The sequence below is a fragment of the Telopea speciosissima genome, chromosome 5, assembly GCF_018873765.1.
Source record: "Telopea speciosissima isolate NSW1024214 ecotype Mountain lineage chromosome 5, Tspe_v1, whole genome shotgun sequence".
Classification (NCBI taxonomy): Eukaryota; Viridiplantae; Streptophyta; class Magnoliopsida; order Proteales; family Proteaceae; genus Telopea; species Telopea speciosissima.
Genome location: NC_057920.1, coordinates 57,917,738 through 57,940,117, shown reverse-complemented (window position 1 = coordinate 57,940,117; position 22,380 = coordinate 57,917,738). Strand labels below are relative to the sequence as shown.

At 38.8% G+C, this 22,380-nt stretch overlaps 1 protein-coding gene and 1 long non-coding RNA gene across 2 annotated transcripts; both read right to left on the bottom strand.

The window, feature by feature from the left end:
- Positions 1–534: 534 nt before the first annotated feature.
- Positions 535–1,430, bottom strand: LOC122663140 (transcription factor HEC1-like). The gene has a single exon (XM_043858840.1). It carries the CDS (start codon positions 1,297–1,299, stop codon positions 535–537), a length of 765 nt encoding a protein of 254 aa, XP_043714775.1. The 5' UTR covers positions 1,300–1,430.
- A 16,103-nt stretch (positions 1,431–17,533) lies between these two features.
- LOC122661102 lies at positions 17,534–18,189 on the bottom strand. The gene is made up of 2 exons (XR_006332826.1): positions 17,960–18,189; positions 17,534–17,706 (listed from the first exon to the last, which is right to left on the bottom strand). It is a non-coding gene; the product is annotated as an uncharacterized LOC122661102 (long non-coding RNA).
- Between the last annotated feature and the right edge of the window lie 4,191 nt (positions 18,190–22,380).

Here is a 22,380-nt window from a genome sequence, read left to right as displayed (position 1 = left end):
TCGAAGATCTCGACGAACTCTATAGAAGTATTAGCTTATGGCACTGATGAATGCACTTTTTGACCATTCTGATACGATTCGAAGATAAAAAAATCTACCAAAGAATCACCACAACACTTTCTGAATTGAAATCAGGCTTCACCAATAACACTATACGAGCCCCCAACACCCAAATATATATTTTTCTCCATCTATGCCTGAGTTTAACAAATAATACATGAATTGTGCACCCACAAGAGGAAAAAGACAAGAGAGTCAATGGAGTCACAGATACAATAAATTAGCTGCTTTAAAATTCAACCAATTGGTGGATCAATCCAATACTCGAAGTGGAATTGTAATTATTTAAATCAAGAACACAAAATCACAAAAGCATCAAGAAGTGAGAATAAATTTTTTGATGTCAATAAAATGAAAGAGACCATCTTCTCTATACAAGGACCTCCTCAAAAGACCAGAATCACTGGACAAATTAATATATTTTTTGATACTAAGGCAGCTGCAGGAACTAATAATCCTCCCATATATCTATCTTCAACTAAGCATCTGGGTATGGCTAAACACTGAAGCAGGAATCAAAGAAGAAGAATAATTTGGATTAGAAACTGGTCCAGAAGGGAAACTAATCCCAATAGGCCTTTTCCCAACAGCTCTCTCAAGTGATTGCACCTGTGTCTTCAAGAACTTCACATAATGAATTGCTTCATCTAACATGGAAGCTGTATCCATTTTAGTACCTCCAGGAACTAATCTCTGAAGTATCCTTATCCTTTCACTTATACGTTCCCTCCTATGCCTTGCTGCTACACTTTGTGGATCTTTAGATATCTTCACATTCCTTCGTTTTGGTGGCTTCACTGATTCAGGATCAATATGAATTGGTTGCATCGCCGCGATTCGGAAGATCATTTCTCTCATTGCAGCCATTGAATTCTTCTTCTGTGATAAACTTGCACCAGATAATTCTAATTCTCCGCCGCCGCCACCACCGCCGCTGCCGGTGTTTTGCAGCCGGCTCAGCATGGGATTGGAGAAGATGGTTGATACAGCAGCTTCTTGACTTGCAGTGTCCATGAATGTAATGGTGGAAGGTGGGTTATTCATTAATGGTGGTGAAATCACAGGTGGGTTATCAAAGATAGGTGGTGAAGACTCAAATGAGAACTCCATTAAGGATTGTAATTCAGTAGTTTCTTGATAGGGTCCACAGAATTCAGGAAACTTGTTGTCCATTTGCTGCATCATCATCATCATCTCCACCTGATCTTCTGTTGTAGACTTTGTCAGGTGTACTTCCATGGGTTCTTTCTTGCACCTTTTTCCTTAAGAAGAAGAAAAAAAATGGTAATGCAACAGTAGTAAGAGAAAGATAAAAAGGCAAGCAAGGTCTGAGAAAACTGAAAAAAATTAAGGGAGAGTGAGTAGTGGACTGAAGAGTGTTATCAGAAATTTGCAGAGAAAGAAAGAGAAAAGCAGTGAGAGAGAGAGGAGAGGAGATGAGGTGAGAAGATAGGAAAGAACAAAAGGGAACCGACTGATCAATCCAATAGGACGCTAGTATATATAACAGAAAGTGATGGAGTGAGAATATTATATGAAGTATATTTTTTTTTCCTCAATTTTTATCGTCTTAGATGATCAGAGAGTTGTTGGGTTATTTTAAACCATTTTCTCTCACAGAAGTTGAGAGAGTCTCTCATCTAATAAGTAATAACTATCCCTTACAAGGTTCAAAATCCTTTCTACCAAAAAAAAAAGAAAAAAAAGAAAAAAAAATTCAACGTCCAGATATCGGTGATGGCCGAAATCTTTTCGGATTGGGATTGGATTGGTCAAAAAACCTTCAAAATCGTTTTTCTATGAATTGGTCATGTATCAGTGAGTTGGTGGTGTTGTGATCTAAGGATTGGATCGGCCGATATTATCTAGATCGGATCGGTCAATATCGATCAAGATAATATATTTAAAAAAAAAAAAAACTTAAAAACTTTGAAAAAAATCCAAAAAAGTTCAACTAGATCGGTCAAAGATCAGATCGGATCGATCGATCCAACCGATCCAATTGAGTTGACCAATTCTGGGAACAATCCATTCAAATCTTGTTATATCAGTCTAATCTCGGGATCGATCTTGATCGATACCAATCCGAGTTGATGGATTTGTCAGATCCGATCTTTAACCGATCTGACTCAACTTTTTCGGTACCGGCCTCGACCGATACCGATCTTAGGATTCCCTTAACATTTACTTTACTTTGAGACCTTTCAACCCCACACTCACATGATATGAGTCAGAGACTCAGAGGACAAGACTGCCTCTGTCCACTTCTCTGCTTCTTCTCTTTCCATCAGAGAACAGCCGCCTTAGCAGAACCCTTCTAGAGAGTGGTGACCAGTAATACACTATCAGATACGTACACGTGTTGGTATTGTGTAGTCGGTGGTGGTGAATGAGCACAAGCAACCACTGTATTATTTCTCTTTTCTCTTTTCTCTTATTAGCCTAAAATTGATGTTGAGGTGGGACCACCACCTCTAATTGTCAAATTGCTGGGGAACGCTATTCGAGATGGATCAGGTGCTGATGCAAACCTGGTCCTTCTGTACTGGAATTTCTAACTTGCTATTTTGGTGAACTGCCAAAAGAACCCACCTTTTACAGGCATCTGTACTTTTTTTGGGTAAAATTTTACAAGCACCTGTACGTCTCAAAGTCTTTATAACCCATAAATAAACTGGAATGATCCCCATCGTATGCAGCTAAACCCTAAAATATAACCTAAGAAGGGTTTTTTTTTTTTTTTTTTTTTTGGTCTTTTGGGGTGTGGGAAGGTTTAAGAGGAAGGGTATTTGTGATTGTTAGGAAATAACAACATAGGAGAATGGTGATATCCAAAAGAAAGAGAAAGAGAAAGAGAAAGCACATACAAGACAACGATGTACATGGTTCAATTAACCCAAGAAGGTAGGCTACATCCATGGTTGAGCGATAGTCCAGACTCCAGATCCACTATTTCGATGAAAAATTTATAAAAATCTCTCCACATCTCTCAAAGAGATAACCACTATATATAGCGTTTTCATGTGTTACAATATAGAGAAAATCCTAACCTATGAAAGTATACAATTGCCCCCAAAAATCTACTTGATCTAGTCCGTGATACAAATCAACATAGAGCGAATATTATATCAAATTGAAGATCTCGACGAGCTCTTCAGGAATTTTCATTAGAGTTTTCTCACTTTTTAGATCATTTAAGTGTTTTCACCGCTGTTTCTTTTTGTTTTGGGTTTTAGACTCATCTTCACACCCTTTTTTCATGTGTTCTTCTTCTAGGTAATGTCTAGAGTTTACGGGTATTTTGGTAATTACTCAAGCACATATTTTTCATTTATTTCTTTATTTTTTAATATAATGTATCTCTCTTTACCATGCTTATACTTTGGTTGCCATGTTTCCTGTAGTTTTTTATTATTATAACTATCATGTTTATGGTGATATATGTGATGAATGACAAATCTATAATTTTCAGCATGTATGTGAAATGTCTATAGCATGCTACGTTTAGGTTTCCCTCTTCGTTAATGTCATGTTTATATCATGTATGCTTTAATTCTAATATATTAACCATGCAGGTAAAGCTGGATTAAAGTATGCTATCTTTCCCCGTCTTTTGTGAGCGTGTGATGTTTGGTATGTTTATTTCCTTTAGTAGTGGGCCCATACATAATGCATTGACCTAGGATACAAGTTCAGTTTTTACCGGGTGAATGGGGGTTGTTAACACCTTCCCCGGATTGCAACCTGAAACGAACCCCAACCTCTGGATTGAATAAGTTTGGATGGAGTCATTTTTACTTATATTTAGTTTGGTCCTAGACCCTAATCTAGGTGGTGACTCCTTGTCTTGAGGCTTTATCCCTTTTCCGATCGAGATGAGGGGGGACTCCCTAAAACCCTTTGTCCTCACAATGTCCCACCTACGGCCATTTAGAGTGCCTTGAGGGGGCATTTTAAGTAAAAAAGGACATATGTTAGTGATTAATGTACATGCAACGTAGCCACTCTCTTCACTTGTAGGCACTAATACGGTAAAATCTAGAGTTCATAAGACTATTAATAGAAAATAAAAATATGAGGATATGGGAAAGAGAGAAAGCGGAGCAAGATTAGTGGAAGATAAAAACAGTGTTTAAATTGTTGGGAACGAATGCACAAACATTGAGGAAGAAACCAATAAAACAATCACACATGAACACAAGGAATTTAATATGATTCAGTACGAATGCTTACATATATCCGAGAGAACAAGAATTTTTTCATTAAGCCAGAAAAACACTTTGCATCACTCTCCACCTCACTATGTGATTCCTTTTTATTAAATTTAGGGTTTTCCCCCACAAAGACAATATATAAGCACCCAAGAAACCCTAATCCCTACACAATTATAATTTTACTTATGTACATTTAATGGAATGGAAACCCTACCCAAACATATACAATCCCAATACTAATTGTGTGAGCTCCACATAATAAAAGACACAAAACCCAACAAATCTTCACCTTGGCTTTAATTCTGTAAGCCACCCTGAAAAAAACTAGTGTTGATGTTAATTCTGCAAACTCCGCCATTGTCTCTACATGTCCGCAGCACCTAAACTAGAATGGCCTACACCTAAACCAGAATGGCCTATACCTCTCCCCCCACCCTCCCGGTTTGGGGTACACAGCTTACTATCGTACGCTATGATTTGTTTTCACCTTTCCTACCACTACAACCTGATTGAGAGATCACTTCCAGTTTTTTTACTTCCAAATTGCATGGAGAAAATTCCTCAGGACAGCTCTCTGTTCACACATGTGCTCTAGCATGGAAAGGGAGATTGTTAGGGATCCATGGAAAAGCAATGATTTCACATCAGATGTGAATAACCCGATGTAAAAACTTATAAAGACTAACGCATCCTCTCCCCTTTATGGTTAACTTTTAAGGATAGTTCTACCCAACTCCCAACATGAACGCTCCTATCCAAGAGATTGTGTCATTGTGCACAATACTCTGCTCCATTTTTGTGTGTTTTTCTATTCTTGTAGACTCCTAGACACAAGTAGAATGGACATGAAAGTATGTACGCAGAAGAAATCATTGTTTCTAATGGACATGAAAGTATGTACGCAGAAGAAATCATTGTAGTTAACAAAGAAAAGGAAACTTAAGGGCAATGGATGCTATGTTCGATCATGATGTCGGCCTCCATCGATTCTGGTTCGAATTGGATTGAAATTGGTCTAGAATCGACCGGAATCCTATAAATTAGATTCATCAAGAAGAAGCAAAGATTTCCACATTTTTTTATTATTTTTTATTTTTATGAAAAGACTTATAGCTCTAGCTTGCTTTGTTTTCTGGTATTTTACTGAGTAAAACAAAGGGGAAATAAATTAAAATAAAAATCAAAGAACATTCATGGCCGATTGGTTTTGTTTGGGTTGATTGTAAGTAGCTCATTATAGGAACTGATTCTGTGATAACCCAGTGAGAGCAATCATGATGCACAACACGCGCTTGTAATGCAAGATTGGTTTGGTTTGGGTTGATTTATTCCAATTTTGAACCAATAATCTGATATAAACCCGGTTCATTCGATTGGATTGCCTCGAGGACAATTTGGGGCTTTCACTCTCTCTCTCTTCCCTCCCCCCTGAAGACCTCCTTAATTGACTTTGGGTACATATATTGACATAGGCTTACGTGCAAATAACGTGACAAATACGTTTGAGAATTTAAAATACTGAAGGCTGAAGAAGTGCAACTGATTGGTTGTGACAGAAATAATAAAGGGTTAGTTTTGGTGTTCACTGCTCTGGTGGGTATAAGGCTTATGTCATCAAGACGACAACACGGTTGGAAAACTTGGTTCTGATTAAGGATGTAAACAGATCGGATTAGGAACGGATACGGATCGGAGGTGATCGGATCTGGATATTTCCTGATCGAATACGGATATTTTTAAACAGATTCAGATGGATTTAGATGCGGATCGAATTTGAATTTTCGACCATCAGTTTACATCTCTGGCTTGTGTAACCCGGACCTTCCTCTCCCTAGCGGATACAATTCATTTTGAATACATATTTCTTAGATCAAGATTCTCTTTTCCTCATAGTCTAAAATCCATTGAGTTTTCAAAAACCCTCAAATTATTTACTTAATATTTTATTATTAATTATTCAGATTTTTTTTCGGACGGAATTTTTTTTTCCAAATATCTTTAATCGAATACGGATGTCCCTAAATAGAAACGGATGCAGATCGGATTCGGGTTTTCGATTATCCATTTACATCCCTAGTTTTGATGTGCCTAGTCGAGTAAAAAATTTGAGGAAATCTGATCAAAAGTCATGTAAACTAGGTAAAAATAAAAAATGACGAGACTCAATATTTTTACCTGACAAACTCGATGAGGATAGTCATTTTTTTTAAGAAATCATAAACCCAATTCACTTAGAAACTAAGTTGAGTAAAATAATAAATCCATACTCTAAACAGTAAGAGATCCTCAACTCCTCATGTCACTTCTTTTATTCATTGGTAAAAACTCAAAATACATTGGTATGTAATTATTTGATAAATTTTTTCTTCTGATTTTTTTCATATTTTACTGCAATTTTTATAATTTTTTACTAATTTATACATATTAAAAAAAACGACTCACATTTGACAACATCGAGTCACTAGATTTTTCTTAAAGACAAATCGAATCAGAAAACCTGATTTTCTAACTATAACAGTTGTATATCTGCAGAGACTGGGTAGGAATCCATAGCAAGCTAGGAAAGTTTTTCTGTGTTCAGTTGAAATGATCAGAGCAGACTATACGAAAAACAGATGCTTCTTCTTTTCCTCTCTCCATTAATATATAATAATAATAAAAATAAAGAATTCTCTCTTGAACACAGAAGCCATGAATAAAGGATATGTTCTCTGCAAAATGAGGTCCGATTTGGATAAAAAGAATCCAAAAGAGAAGAGATTTTGTTGTTGGGTGGGTTTTTTTTTTTTAACTTTGCATTGTCACTGGAGCACCCACCTTATCTTCTATCTCCTCCCCTTCCGACACCATTTTTATATGTTCAAATGTTAGAAATTGATCAATATTTTGAAGGAAAAAACCTTCCCCACTACCAGAGTATCCTTCTCTCTTTCTCATCGGGAACTGCAAAAACAGTTCTAATAATCTATTATTAAGTTACTGGGTGGATTAGGAAAATTATCACCTCCAGTTTGCTGATCGGCCCAGTTCCCCAGTTCCTCTAATAGGGGGATGGTAGACCCCACCCGGGCAGGGTGTTTGGGCATGGGTAGAGAGGTCATTTCAGCCCTCCTTTGTTAGAGGAACTGAGGAACTAGGCCGGTCAGCAAACCGGAGGTGATAAAGATCCGGGTGGATTATTAAATAATCTCAGAGAGGTCCCCACCCACATCTCTCTCTCTCTATGTTCTCCATGATTTTCATCACTTCCACAGGGACCGTTCTCTTCTTACCCAATTGCAATGATCCACCGTCACTATAAACCGCATCTTTCAGATTGTTTGTCTCCACTTTATTCGTGTTTCCAATCTCACAATTAATTCTCTCTCACCAGTAACACGACCTTTGAAGCAGGGATTGTGATTGAAGAAGCTCTTATGTGTCTAATGGGATCTATTCTAGTATATGAGCGTTAATTTGGGTTAATCTAGTATGGGATAGGATTTAATGAGTTCCATCAGTTTTGGAATTTTTGAAAATCGATCAAATATCTAATATTTGGTATCAGAACCAGTCACTACATCATGAGTCAAGTCACAGAAAAAGCTACCTACGAGAAGGGTTACCTGGCGAAAAATTCTAGAACAAAGTGGAGCACCTTGGAAAGTGCTACCTAGAGCTGTCAAGGATGACGGTTAGCGCTGCAGAAGCGTGGTAGTCTGTTATGTGTCTAATGGGGTTCGATCTAGTGTATAGGCGCTAGATTGGATCAACCTAGTATGGGATAAGGGTGTCAAATCCCAGCCCAAACCGTTAAGACTGATCGAAACCGACCAAAAAAATTTGAGACCGAACCGAACCGATCCTTATTGGATTGGTTTTGGACTGTGGTGTGACGGGACCGGCTGAAAACCAGACCGCATCGGACTGATCGATAACAAATTGAAAACCGAACCGAATGATACCAATAAAAAATAATGAGTATAAGGTTATGAATAATTGAATAGATTTCAATACTAGTGAGCAGATTTATGATTGTAAGGGAAATTGTTACAAATCAATGAGTATGGGATTATAAAAATAGGAAAATTGACTTGTAACAATGCTTGTTCCATTGATCTCCTTTTTAAGTGTGGGGCTAATGAAATATTTTATGTAATTGAAAAAAGAAAGAGAAGAAAACCCAACTTGTTTAAAAAAACCCAATACCAAACCGCTATCAATCCATTATCATAAATCGAAATTGATATGAAATCAAACCGCACTGAAATCGAAACCGAAAAATCCTTATTGGTTCGATTTCAATTTTCCTAAAAACCACACTGAAATTGAAAACCCTGAATCAAACCGACCCATTGACGTTCCTAGTATGAAATAGGTTAGATGGTTTGATTTAACGCGTTTGTATCAGTCAAATACCTAACAGAAGCATTATTGCATCTTATCTTTGTCACTCATTGAGGGTTTTGTCTCTGATTTGTAATGCCATGACAGTATAATTATATTGAGATGATTGGGTAAGGGTGGGATACTTAAAATCTTTTCATTATTTAAGAACTTGCACCGCCTGTTCCAAATACCAATTTGCCTGGATTCCTGCAGAAACCTTGATCAGATTAATTTTTGTATTACTATTCAACTTCTCCTCTCAAGACACATATCAGATCAGACTGTCAGTTTTAATGGGTTATTTTTCAAGAACAGATGATGGTTGAACTAGTCAGTATGACTTCTGGGTGGCCTCAGATTTTGTCTCTATGGGATATGATCTAGAAGCTGGACCTGCAATTTGAGATAAGAGTCAATAAGCATCTGCAACATTTTTATCTAATCTTCTTCAGCCAACCAAACAGATTGAGGGCCCTATGATGTATACATATAGTTGGAAGAGGACCACACCAAGCATCTATTAAGTGAAACCCAGACTGAGAAGCTTTCAGAGAGAAGGGTTTTTAATATTAATTGTTTTATGAATGATAGCAGGTATCGGCGGCGATATCGATACAGATATCAGGCCGATTCCAATAAAACAAACATTTTTTTGACTGAAAATGACCGTATCAGCCGATACAATATTGATACCTAAATCCATATACCAATGACAACATCCAAGAAGCCTAACACTAAAATGTAAGTTTAATGTAAGTAAGATAATGCAATTTTATTAAAAAAAACAAACACACATTGAGTAAACAATAGATTCAACCTTTTCTAATTGTTAATGAAACAGTTGCACTTGAATAAAGGGCATACCCAGTGCACGAGGTTCCTTGCACTGCAGGGCCTGGAGAGGGTCATAGTGTATGCAGTCTTATCCTCGTTTTGCAGAGAAGCTCATATTTTCTCCGCACTTGAATAACATTGTAAAATGATTTCAATTTTGGAACTTAGATATATAATAGTTTGAATCGAATCTCTACAGAGTATTAATCCTCTCAATATTAGGGTTACTTTTTATATTTCAACATGAATCCATTCTTGTTAACTTTTTTTTTTAATCTTAGGTTTGAATGCAGCAGCATCTTAGTTCATATGTTTAAAAACATGAATTAATTTAAAAGCAACTTAAGATGTCAGAGCTCCATTACAAGTGTGAAACCTAGCTTTAGTGACCTGGTTATAGACTTACAGAACAGAGTAAAGGAGCCTCTACAGTTGACTTCTTTGGGTTTATGAGGTTAGTGACCCTCCAAGGGTCAACAATGTCTTTTGATGACAGATCTCCAGCACAGGCACAGCCGGAGAATAATTTTGGACACAAAAATTATTAGAGTACACTGAGACACACAATAATTTTTTATATAAATTAGATGGGAAAAATAGTACCATCCCCTGTCACATATAGGGCTGTAAACGGATCGGATTTAGCTCGCATAGTACTATATCTGCATCCGCATCAGCATCTGATTAGCTATTGGACGGATTCAGATAGTGCTAAACGGATACGGACATGGATACGGATCGGATATTTTATCCGTTTATATGTAAATATAGCTTTTCGGATAGCTATAGCCTATCCGCATCCGTTTAGCTTTCGGACGGATTCGGACACAGACACGGAAACGGATTTCGGCTATTCATTTACACCCCTAGTCACATAGGCATTTTTGTAATTATTTTCTCCTCCAACCCTCATGCTGATTATACCATTATCCGTGTCCGCATTGATGTAGTGTGATCGATTTGTTATTGGTGAAGCCTAATTTCGGTCCAGAAAGTGGTTCAGGGTATCTTCAGAGGATTGTTTCGGCCTTGAAATGAGCTCGGATGGCCTAAAAAGTGTGCATGTCACTGTCAGAGGCTATGTATCGTGTAGAGCTCATTGAGAGTTTCGAAACGATATGTATTTCAAAATATGTTCAGTTCTGGTCCAACCCTGACCGGTTGGTGATTTTTGGGTTCTAGGTGCTTTTCTGTACTTTCTGGGTTAGGGCTTCTCTATATATTGTTCTTTTCTTTGGGAGAGTAGTATATTGAGGGTTTGTAACATTTCAGAGATAGTGAAATTTGTTCATTTGTTTGGCTGTGGATGTAACTTCCCATCTTGGGGGTGAACCACGTAAATCCTTTGCATCGTGTGTTTGTGTGTTGCTTCTTCTTTTTCATTTTTTTCGTTATTCTCCTACAAATTGCCATTTCTGGGCGTTGTTTCTTAACACGATTCCCCTCACACTGACATCGTAAAGAACCTTTCCCTAGATAACATAGACATTGTAAGTTCTGTTGCTGGACTTCTTGTAGAGCCTTGGGGCAAAAGAGAACCAAAGTTGTTTACTGGAGAAATTCTGTAGACTATGGTTTGGTGATCATTCATCATAAACTATTTATTAAAGTAAGATTTTCATCACCATAACCATACATTTGAGTGTAATCATAGCTGTCACGACGTCTAGGGGAACCAAGGCAGCCGAGGGGGTCAAAAAAAACTATGGCGACACTAACAAGGTGTCTAGGCGGTGCCTAACCGACCAAGGCGCACATCCAAAAAAATGTGCCTGGACAACAAGGCATCGTCTTGACAATTATGATCGTAATTATGATTTCTATTAATCACTTCTTACCAAAAAATCTATCTAGTGCGTACAGATGCTCCCTAAATTTCTTAAGGTAGCTTTTCTTCTCAGAATCCAATAAGAGATTTGAAACTACACTCATTTAATGGTCATCAATATATTCAAACTTAGTGGCTAACACTTAGTTGTGACATATTCAATAGAGAAACCAGCTCCATTCAGATTTGGAATACCTAAGAAATTTCTAAACCATTGGACCATACCTTTCCTGAGAGTTAAGCCCAAGACTTAAAAAGACAAGGCTCTCCATACACACATTCACCCCAAAAATGCACAGGCACCAAATTCCTAAATAATTTAAGGAAAAAGGTTCTCTGAACTGTTGGGGTTTCCTACGCTTTCTCGCATGAAAATTTTTAATCATTTTCTCTCATAAAAATGAGAAAAATAATATTTTATGTGAGAGGGCAGAGGAAACCCTTGCCCTTTATTTAAATAGCTAGAAAATTATTAGAAATTTTTTTTGGGGGGGGGGGGGCAGGGGCAGATTCTCAGGTAGATGTTGAGGTTTACACACCTGACCCATTTAATATACAGTTCATATACTCAGATTGAGAACATGTGAGACACCCAATCTCTCTGATACTATGATCCATCAATTTTCAGTCATCAAAATTCAAATTAAAAAAAATATTACATGCATTATACTTGAATTAAGGAAAATAGGAAGAGTTTGGACCTTGGTGCAACAGTTAGGTTACGGGTTTGAGTCTCTAAAAACAGCCTCTCTGTGAACCAAGGGTAAAGCTACGCACATTATGACCTTCCCCAGACCTTGCAGAGGCGGGAGCCTCATACATTGGGTACGCCCTATTTAATTAAGGAAAATAGGCCAATGACAAGGCATATAAAAGGGTCTTAACTGATAGATTTTACCTTTTAGCAGATAGGGTAGAAGTTTGGCCATGGGAATTGGAAAGGCGAAAGGAGTGTTCATGGTATGAATCCAACTCAAACAGTTGAAGAGTACAACCTGAAGTTCTCTAGGACAGGGCAAAGGATATCTGTGGCAGAGGTAGGAATCACAGTGATTAAATGGTACAACACCCTTAATCCAGTAGGATCTTTTGAAGCTAAACAATCTCTCAGAACAGTGGTAAGATAGGCAATATGAGTACAAATGGTCAATGTTCTGCATGAGAAAATAAGAGGCAAGCAATGCAGTGGTAGCAAATAATGAATTAGTGGGTTTCCTGTGATAAATACACCAACTTAGAAGACACTCATTACCAAGGAGAGAATCAGTGGTTGCAAATACTGAATTAGTGGCTTTCCTACATAAGTTGTCAAGGAGTCGCCTAGGCGTCTAGGTGCCTTGGACACCTTGGTCCCTGGTGGTGCTCTTGGCAGTGTTGTCATTGTTGGTAACAAGGATTTGGCAGTGGTGTGAAGACAGTATTCAGTTGGTCAAGTATATTTGAGCTTGCGTTTTCTTACTTCTTGCTTTTCTTATTGATCTAAAGGGTATCTATTAGCATAATATATATATTCACTTGGGAGGACCGAAAATGCATCTCTGTAGCCCTAGAGAAGAAGGAAATCGAGGAGAAATCGTCTTCTACCATTTCGGCGTGGTTCGAGAGTAGAGGCGCGAAGGAAATCAACTGAAAACATTGGTTTGGTTGTTGAAGATGGATTTGAGTGTTTGATTCGTTCTATTAAAGATCTCACAACATTTGTTTGCAATTAGGTGTTTGCCTTTGAGAAGGTAAACATGATCACAAACCATTGCTTTTCTGTTCTAGGTTTATTTCTTTATTTTTGAATGTATTGGGTGGAACCTAGAGTGCAATTTGTTATGGGTTGGTTTGTGATTGAATCTGTTTATTGGGTTGATTGATTGTAAAGCTGAGGCCATTTTTGTATTGGGATTGAGGTCCTTGCCCTCACTGAGGTGAGAGGTTGAAGCAGGGTAAGGGGTATCTTGGCCGTAGGGACGGCTAATTGTATTGGAGTTGAGTATTGGGCATATACAATACCCCAAGGGGATTTGCTCCATGGATGTAGCCTTCACACACTATGAGGTGAACCACGTATATCTTGTCTTGTTGTCTACTATTATTTGTTGGAGACTAATCCCTATTTTGCAAAGTGGGTTTACAGTCTTGGTAGACCTGGCTACATTTTGGTGGTGCGAGGTGAGACTCTAAGTGACTGTGCTGTTTGCAGAAAACGTCAAAAATTAAAGGAACTGATTCACAAACTCCCCTCTCAGTTTGATCCGGTATTCATAGTCCCCTTGTTGGTGTCGCTTAGATTTTGGACCCTCTCCAACGCTTAGATTTTTTTTTTTGGGGGGGGGGGCGCAAATTCTCAGGTAGATGTTGAGGTTAACACACCTGACTCATTTAATATACAGATTATATACTCAGATTGAGAACATGTGAGACACCCAATCTGTCTGATACTATGATCCATCAAATTTTCAGTCATCAAAATTCAAATTACAAAAAATATTACATGCATTATACTTGAATTAAGGAAAATAGGAAGAGTTTGGACCTTGGTGCAACGGTTAGGTTACGGGTTTGAGTCTCTAAAAACAGCCTCTCTGTGAACCAAGGGTAAAGCTGCGCACATTATGACCTTCTCCAAACCCTGCAGAGGCGGGAGCCTCATACATTGGGTACGCCCCATTTAATTAAGGAAAATAGGCCAATGACAAGGCATATAAAAGGGTCTTAACTGATAGATTTCACCTTTTAGCAGATAGGGTAGAAGTTTGGCCATGGGAATTGGAAAGGCGAAAGGAGTGTTCATAGTATGAATCCAAATCAAACAATTGAAGAGTACAACCCGAAGTTCTCTAGGACAGGGCAAAGGATATTTGTGGCTGAGGTAGGAATCACAGTGATTAAATGGTACAACACCCTTAATCCAGTAGGACCTTTTGAAGCTAAACAATCTCTCAGAACAGTGGTAAGATAGGCAATATGAGTACAAATGGTCAATGTTCTGCATGAGAAAATAAGAGGCAAGCAATGCAGTGGTAGCAAATAATGAATTAGTGGGTTTCCTGTGATAAATACACCAACTTAGAAGACACTCATTACCAAGGAGAGAATCAGTGGTTGCAATTACTGAATTAGTGGCTTTCCTACGTAAGTTGTCAAGGAGTCGCCTAGGCGTCCAGGTGCCTTGGACACCTTGGTCCCTATTGGTGCTCTTGGCAGTGTTGTCATTGTTGGTAACAAGGATTTGGCAGTGGTGTGAAGACAGTATTCAGTTGGTCAAGTATATTCGAGCTTGCGTTTTCTTACTTCTTTCTTTTCTTATTGGTCTAAAGGGTATCTATTAGAATAATATATATATCCACTTGGGAGGACCGAAAATGCATCTCTGTAGCCCTAGAGAAGAAGGAAATCGAGGAGAAATCATCTTCTACCATTTCGGCGTGGTTCGAGAGCAGAGACGCGAAGGAAATCAACTGAAAACATTGGTTTGGTTGTTGACGATGGATTTGAGTGTTTGATTCGTTCTATTAAAGATCTCACAACATTCGTTTGCAGTTGGGTGTTTGCCTTTGAGAAGGTAAACATGATCACAAACCATTGCTTCTCTGTTCTAGGTTTATTTCTTTATTTTTGAATGTATTGGGTGGAACCTAGAGTGCAATCTGTTATGGGTTGGTTTGTGATTGAATCTGTTTATTGGGTTGATTGATTGTAAGGCTGAGGCCGTTTTTGTATTGGGATTGAGGTACTTGCCCTCACTGAGGTGAGAGGTTGAAGCAGGGTAAGGGGTATCTTGGCCATAGGGACGGCTAATTGTATTGGAGTTGAGTATTGGGCATATACGATACCCCAAGGGGATTTGCTCGATGGACGTAGCCTTCACACACTGTGAGGTGAACCACGTATATGTTGTCTTGTTGTCTACTATTATTTGTTGGAGACTAATCCCTATTTTGCAAAGTGGGTTTACAGTCTTGGTAGACCTGGCTACATTTTGGTGGTCCGAGGTGAGACTGTAAGCGACTATGCTGTTTGCAGAAAACTTAAAAAATTAAGGGAATTGATTCACAACCTCCCCCTCTCAGTTTGATCCGGTATTCACAGTCCCCTTGTTGGTGTCGCTTAGATTTTGGACCCTCTCCAACGCTTAGATTTTTTTTTGGGGGGGGGGGGGCGATTCTCAGGTAGATGTTGAGGTTAACACACCTGACTCATTTAATATGCAGATCATATACTCAGATTGAGAACATGTGAGACACCCAATCTGTCTGATACTATGATCCATCAAATTTTCAGTCATCAAAAGTCAAATTAAAAAAATATTACATGCATTATACTTGAATTAAGGAAAATAGGAAGAGTTTGGACCTTGGTGCAATGGTTAGGTTACGGGTTTTAGTCTCTAAAAACAGCCTCTCTGTGAACCAAGGGTAAAGCTGCTCACATTATGACCTTCTCCAGACCTTGCAGAGGCGGGAGCCTCATACATTGGGTACGCCCTATTTAATTAAGGAAAATAGGCCAATGACAAGGCATATAAAAGGGTCTTAACTGATAGATTTTACCTTTTAGCAGATAGGGTAGAAGTTTGGCCATGGGAATTGGAAAGGCGAAAGGAGTGTTCATGGTATGAATCCAAATCAAACAGTTGAAGAGTACAACCTGAAGTTCTCTAGGACAGGGCAAAGGATATCTGTGGCAGAGGTAGGAATCACAGTGATTAAATGGTACAACACCCTTAATCCAGTAGGACCTTTTGAAGCTAAACAATCTCTTAGAACAGTGGTAAGATAGGCAATATGAGCACAAATGGTCAATGTTCTGCATGAGAAAATAAGAGGCAAGCAATGCAGTGGTAGCAAATAATGAATTAGTGGGTTTCCTGTGATAAATACACCAACTTAGAAGACACTCATTACCAAGGAGAGAATCAGTGGTTGCAAATACTGAATTAGTGGCTTTCCTACATAAGTTGTCAAGGAGTCGCCTAGGCGTCCAGGTGCCTTGGACACCTTGGTCCCTGTTGGTGCTCTTGGCAGTGTTGTCATTGTTGGTAACAAGGATTTGGCTGTGGTGTGAAGACAGTATTCAGTTGGCCAAGTATATTTGAGCTTGCGTTTTCTTACTTCTTTCTTTTCTTATTGGTCTAAAGGGTATCTATTAGAATAATATATATATTCACTTGGGAGGACCGAAAATGCATCTCTGTAGCCCTAGAGAAGAAGGAAATCGAGGAGAAATCGTCTTCTACCATTTCGGCGTGGTTTGAGAGCAGAGGCGCGAAGGAAATCAACTGAAAACATTGGTTTGGTTGTTGACGATGGATTTGAGTGTTTGATTCGTTCTATTAAAGATCTCACAACATTCGTTTGCAGTTGGGTGTTTGCCTTTGAAAAGGTAAACATGATCACAAACCATTGCTTCTCTATTCTAGGTTTATTTCTTTATTTTTGAATGTATTGGGTGGAACCTAAAGTGCAATCTGTTATGGGTTGGTTTGTGATTGAATCTGTTTATCAGGTTGATTAATTGTAAGGCGGAGGCCATTTTTGTATTGGGATTGAGGTCCTTGCCCTCACTGAGGTGAGAGGTTGAAGCAGGATAAGAGGTATCTTGGCCGTAGGGACGGCTAATTGTATTAGAGTTGAGTATTGGGCATATACGATACCCCAAGGGGATTTGCTCCATGGACGTAGCCTTCACACACTGTGAGGTGAACCACGTATAACTTGTCTTGTTGTCTACTATTATTTGTTGGAGACTAATCCCTATTTTGCAAAGTGGGTTTACAGTCTTGGTAGACCCGGCTACATTTTGGTGGTGCGAGGTGAGACTGTAAGCGACTATGCTGTTTGCAGAAAACGTCAAAAATTAAGGGAAATGATTTACAACCTCCCCCTCTCAGTTTGATCCGGTATTCACAGTCCCCTTGTTGGTGTCGCTTAGATTTTGGACCCTCTCCAACGCCTTGGGTCGCCTAGACGCCATGACGACTATGATTTCCTATGATAAATATCCCAACTTAGAAGACACTCATTATCAAGGAGAGAATTAGTGGTTGCAACTTGCAAATAATGAATTACTGGGTTTCCTGTGATAAATACCCCAACTTAGCAGACACTCATTACCAAGGAGAGACAGGACCTTTGGCCAGTGTTACAATAAAGACAGTGTGGACTTGCCTTTTGAAAGGAGGCTAGTCCATTCTGATTGTGTAGCTTGCCAAGCCTACAGAATCATCAACATAGCTCCATTCTGGTTTCTTTGACTGCGACAGTACATGATTTTTGTAGTGGAGAGAAGACTATAGGTCCATATTCTCTGCTTTGGAAATATAACTCTAGAGTTTCTCCCACTTTCCAAAGTGATTTTTCACTTGTAATGAACTGGATTGGTAAGTGACCAGGAATTACAATCTTGACTCAACTAAAACATCGAAAATACCTGTAAGTGGAATTTGTAGAAACATATACAAGAAGACAAAAGATAAGGGCAAAATTCCATTCATCTCTACCAAATGAGATGGAGAAGCAATCTAATTAGAATCATAACTTTATACTCATACTTCTAATATGCCATTGTCAACTATGACAAAGAAAAATGAATTTTAGTTACATGATTTGAACAACAAATAAATAAATAGAACTCTTAGTCAAAACAGAGCATACACTAATACTACTTACAAAACTTGATTGATTTCTTGATTCTAGTGCCCAGTTGTTATCAGGTGTAATTTCCACCAGGCCTTTCTGTTGACCACCATCGAGAAGCTCATCCACGCAGTAGTGATGTAGGTCTTCATACATTTTCTTCCATCTTTGGACCATTTCTAATGATCTTTTGCAATCAAGCTTCAGCCTCTCCAACTCCATTTCGGTAGCCGCAGAAGAACCCTCTTGCTGAAGAAGACACCAGAAAGAGAAGTTATCAGGAAGTTCCTAAGTTTTTCGATATAACAATCGATATTTGACAAGAATAATATAACAACATTTGAATAAAATAGAGTAAATTGATGGATGTTCAATTTCTATCATAACACCATAAAACCAGTTCTAATCTTGTCATGAGAACATTTATAGGGATTCTTGTTGTCCCACATTTTCTTATCATAGCAATAAAGTTCAGTTTTGCTTTTCTAATTTCCTACCAAGGATGGAAATCAAGCAAATCCAAGATAATTTCTGAATGCAGTTAATAAGATTTTGTTATAGAGAATTCCTAGTGACACTAGGACAGTATCAAATCTGTCAAACTAAAATTCAGACTGCAGAATCATGAACCCAATTAAAACTTGCTGTTATGAGACAACAGAGATATCAAATTCTAGATTAGGGAGAAAATCAATAGGTCGGATCAGGCTCAAAGCCTGGTCGAGTTCCTCTTTGAAGGGGTATTAACTTTGCTGAAAACTCAAGTTGATCCAATGGCTGGATCTGAATTTATGGGAGACTCCTAGTGCCACTAGGACAGGGGTAAAATAGTCAGGATCTGAATTTATGGGAGACTCCTAATGCCACTAGGATAGAGGTAAAATAGTCAAACCACGATTATTAAACTCAGCAAAATATCAATGTATGGTAATGATTTTAAACTAAACAGAATAGACAATAACCTGAAGCAAGTTTAAGTTTCAAGACCTTAAAGCAATCCTACTTGATATAGGACTTTGGTTGGAAATGGGATTGGATAAGGCCCAGAAAGCAGGGCACTAACTACAGACTGCTCTGGCATACCTTGCTAACCCCGCTGGGTTAGAAGACCTGAAAGAACCCGTAGGAAGACTTCCAGACCAATCTCTCAACATTTTTTAGTAGCTTTCGTTCAACAGCCAAAGACAGCTTATGGTTGCATGCTGGCAAAAAGAGTCATCAAAACTTCCAGTGTCGAATTGTCACAAGTAGGTACTAACCAACAGGTTTAAAAATTCAAAACAGATTATGGAAGGATGCAATATTAATTCAGAATTTAGATCAGGAGCCTATATCACTTTCAAAGTTCAAACTAGCAATCCTAGTGAGAGTAGGATTGATGAATAGCAAGAATAAAATCTGGACTGAATAACAGAAAATAGAACTGCAGAACAGTACCTTAATGAAGAATAAACAAAGAACAATGGCACCCGGGCTTCCCACCGGAAGGTGTTGGCTGGATTCACACCAGTCACACCTTGATTCCACAAGGAAGAGCATACCATGATCGGTAGCAAAAACAAAGCTTCTCATTAATCAAAATTCGTGTACAATGCTGTGTCCTCTTACAAAGTTATGTAGAAGACTCAAAAACAGACACAAACACTAAAAAGAAAGGCTTAACCCAATACTTAACTAATTAGGCAACATACATTGATTAGGAAACTGACTCAAAACAGGAATGGACTTATAAAACCCTAATCCAGCCTAATTAAAACACTTGATAACAACTAAAATAAAGACATCTACTTAACTAATCCTGTATGCCTACTAAAGTGGGAAACCTCGAGTGATAGGATTAGGCCAAGTTGATTGGGGCAGCAAGAGAGTGGTGGCGTAAACATGAGGGAAGGTTGTACCGTTGTCGTGAAGAACCTACCACATGGGAGGAGATGAAAGAAATATTAATGGACAAATATTTACCCTCTACCTTCCAGCGAAGGTTACATGATCAGCTCAACACTATTCGCCAAGGCTCCATGACTATTGACGTTTTCAAGATGGAAGAGCAACAAGATAATAAACCTCCAATCAGTGAACCCACACCTAAAGTTGAGGTTAATGTTGAAGCAGTCCCAGCAATTTCTATCATCAAAGAGGAGCTAGCCCTTGAAGTTTCGAATGTTGAGGCTTGCATTGAAGAAATTGACGCAAGCACAGATGAGGCAGTAGACAATGTGGAATGTGGCACTACAGTTAAACAAGTGGTTGAAGAAACCATTGAGGAGACTGTGAATGACAAGGAAGAATTTAAAGAGCTTGAATTTGAAGCAAAGAAGGTCGAAGAAATATTCATGGACAACCCCATGGACGCGATTGATGATGTGGAATTTGTTATTCCACTAAAGTACTTGGAAGAACAAACTCCACACATTTTGGATTACATCCATATCTTCAAAGAGCTGCAAAAATAATTGTTTGGACAGAAATTTGACATTCACCACACCAAGCTTACCCCTACCGTCTTCAAAATTCAAGGTCGAATTTTTTTCTAAGAGGGGGAGAGTTGATGTGGATCAATCAAAACCTAAAGAAGAAGAGGCCAAAACACTGTTCACGTGAACAGTGTCACAGCCCCTTAGTGTGAATATTACTAGAAAATTGTAGGGGCAGAATAGTCTTTTACTTATTAGAGATTCAAGTCTTTAAGTGAAGGGTATTAATATCAAATTCTATTGACAAATTTTGACTCCAAAGCTGTTGGCCGATGGTTGTTTCATAAAGTGGGGACCACTTGTGAGTTACTGTTCATGTTACTGTTCACCACTTGACTTCAACTTTGGCAAGGAATATTCCAGTGGGGTGCAAGTTCTGCCCTCTTTTTATTGTAAGGCTGCTATGCCTCTCCCCACGATTTTATGAATGAATGAAGATTGCTTGAGCAAATATGATTCCTTTCTCAAGTGTTGAATATGACTTGAAGGGTTGAGAAACCTGGCTGAGAGAGCCGAAATATCTTTATCCCCCTTTTCTTCTATCTTTCTTCCTTCCCCTCCTATCCTGCTCGATCTCTGTTGGTGATTGCTGCTGTGAGTCTTCACTGCTGCTGCTTGTGACTATTGCTGCTAACGAAAATCACCATCCGAAGATTGAAGACATCCCTCCACTTCAACTGTTGTTGCTGCTGATTGATCCTTCGAATGAAGCTGCTGCTGCTCCCCTGCAAGACACCTTATTGTTGCAACCTTCCAAATTCCATAACTCCATACCTCCTCAACAGAACCTGCTGAGTTTTGGAATATCAACTCACACCAGCACTCCCTCCACTCGTTCCCAATCTTGCCCAGTTCTGCTGGCTGGATTAGCCTACACCACTAACCTTCTATTTTCAGTCTCCACCCTCCATCACCACTTCTGCCCATCAAGATTGACCCAAATTTGCAGGCAAGCCTTCTACCATCAAGGCCTACACTCGCTTATCATTGTAGCCCAAGATCAGCACTGTTTTGGGGTTTTCCCATAACCTTCTAATTTGGTGTTTCTCTTATATCTCTACATCCAACCATAACAATTGGATGAAATTTGGAGCCAAGGATCCTCTTACCAACCCCTACACTCGATCCAAGTTTGATCTCCATCACATGCCTGGTTTGACCCCTACCACCTAAGTTACTAAATTTGGTTTGATTGCTATTTTGATGTTCTGCTGCAACCTGTGATCGATCCTACTGTAGAGTGGTTCTTATTTGAACCTCTTCTACATTACACAGATTCTAGCAAAGGCTAAACATACCCATGTTTCTTATCCTCCAAATTTTAATAAAAGTGAAATTCCTTTTTCTGTTATTCACTCTGATGTTGGGGACCTTCTCGCATTATTGCTAGGGATGGTTTCAAATGGTTCATCTCTTTCATTGATAACTGCACTCGCCTAACTTGGGTTTATCTTCTTCGGCATAATTCGAGGCCTTTACCTGTTTTCAATCCTTTCTCACCATGATCCAGACCCAATTTGGGGCAAAAGTTCAGATATTTCAGAGCGATAATGGCATAATTGTCAAGGCATAGCCTAGGCGTCCAGGCAGCTTTGCCTGGATTGGCACCTTGGTCGCCTAGGCAACGCATTGGTGCCTTGCTGGTGCCACCATAATTTTTGCCCCCTCGACCGCCTTGGTTCTCCTAGGCACCGTGACAACTATGGATAATGGTACCAAATACATTGATACTAATTTTCGTCATTATCTCAAAGAAAATGGTATCCTTTACCAGACTTGTTGTGCGCTTACCCCGAAACAGAATCGAATTCCTGAGCAGAAGAACCGTCATCTTCTTGACGCTACTCGTTCCCTTCTATTTAGTATGAATGGTCCAAAGTTTTATTGGGGGAATGTTGTCCTTAATGCAGCCTATCTCATCAATAGGGTCCCATCAAGTGTTCTAGACCTTCAAACCCCTGTTAGTTGTCTTCCGG

Bases quoted from the DNA above. Each gene is read 5' to 3' on its own strand.
- LOC122663140 (XM_043858840.1), bottom strand. From the start codon at position 1,299: ATGGAAGTACACCTGACAAAGTCTACAACAGAAGATCAGGTGGAGATG.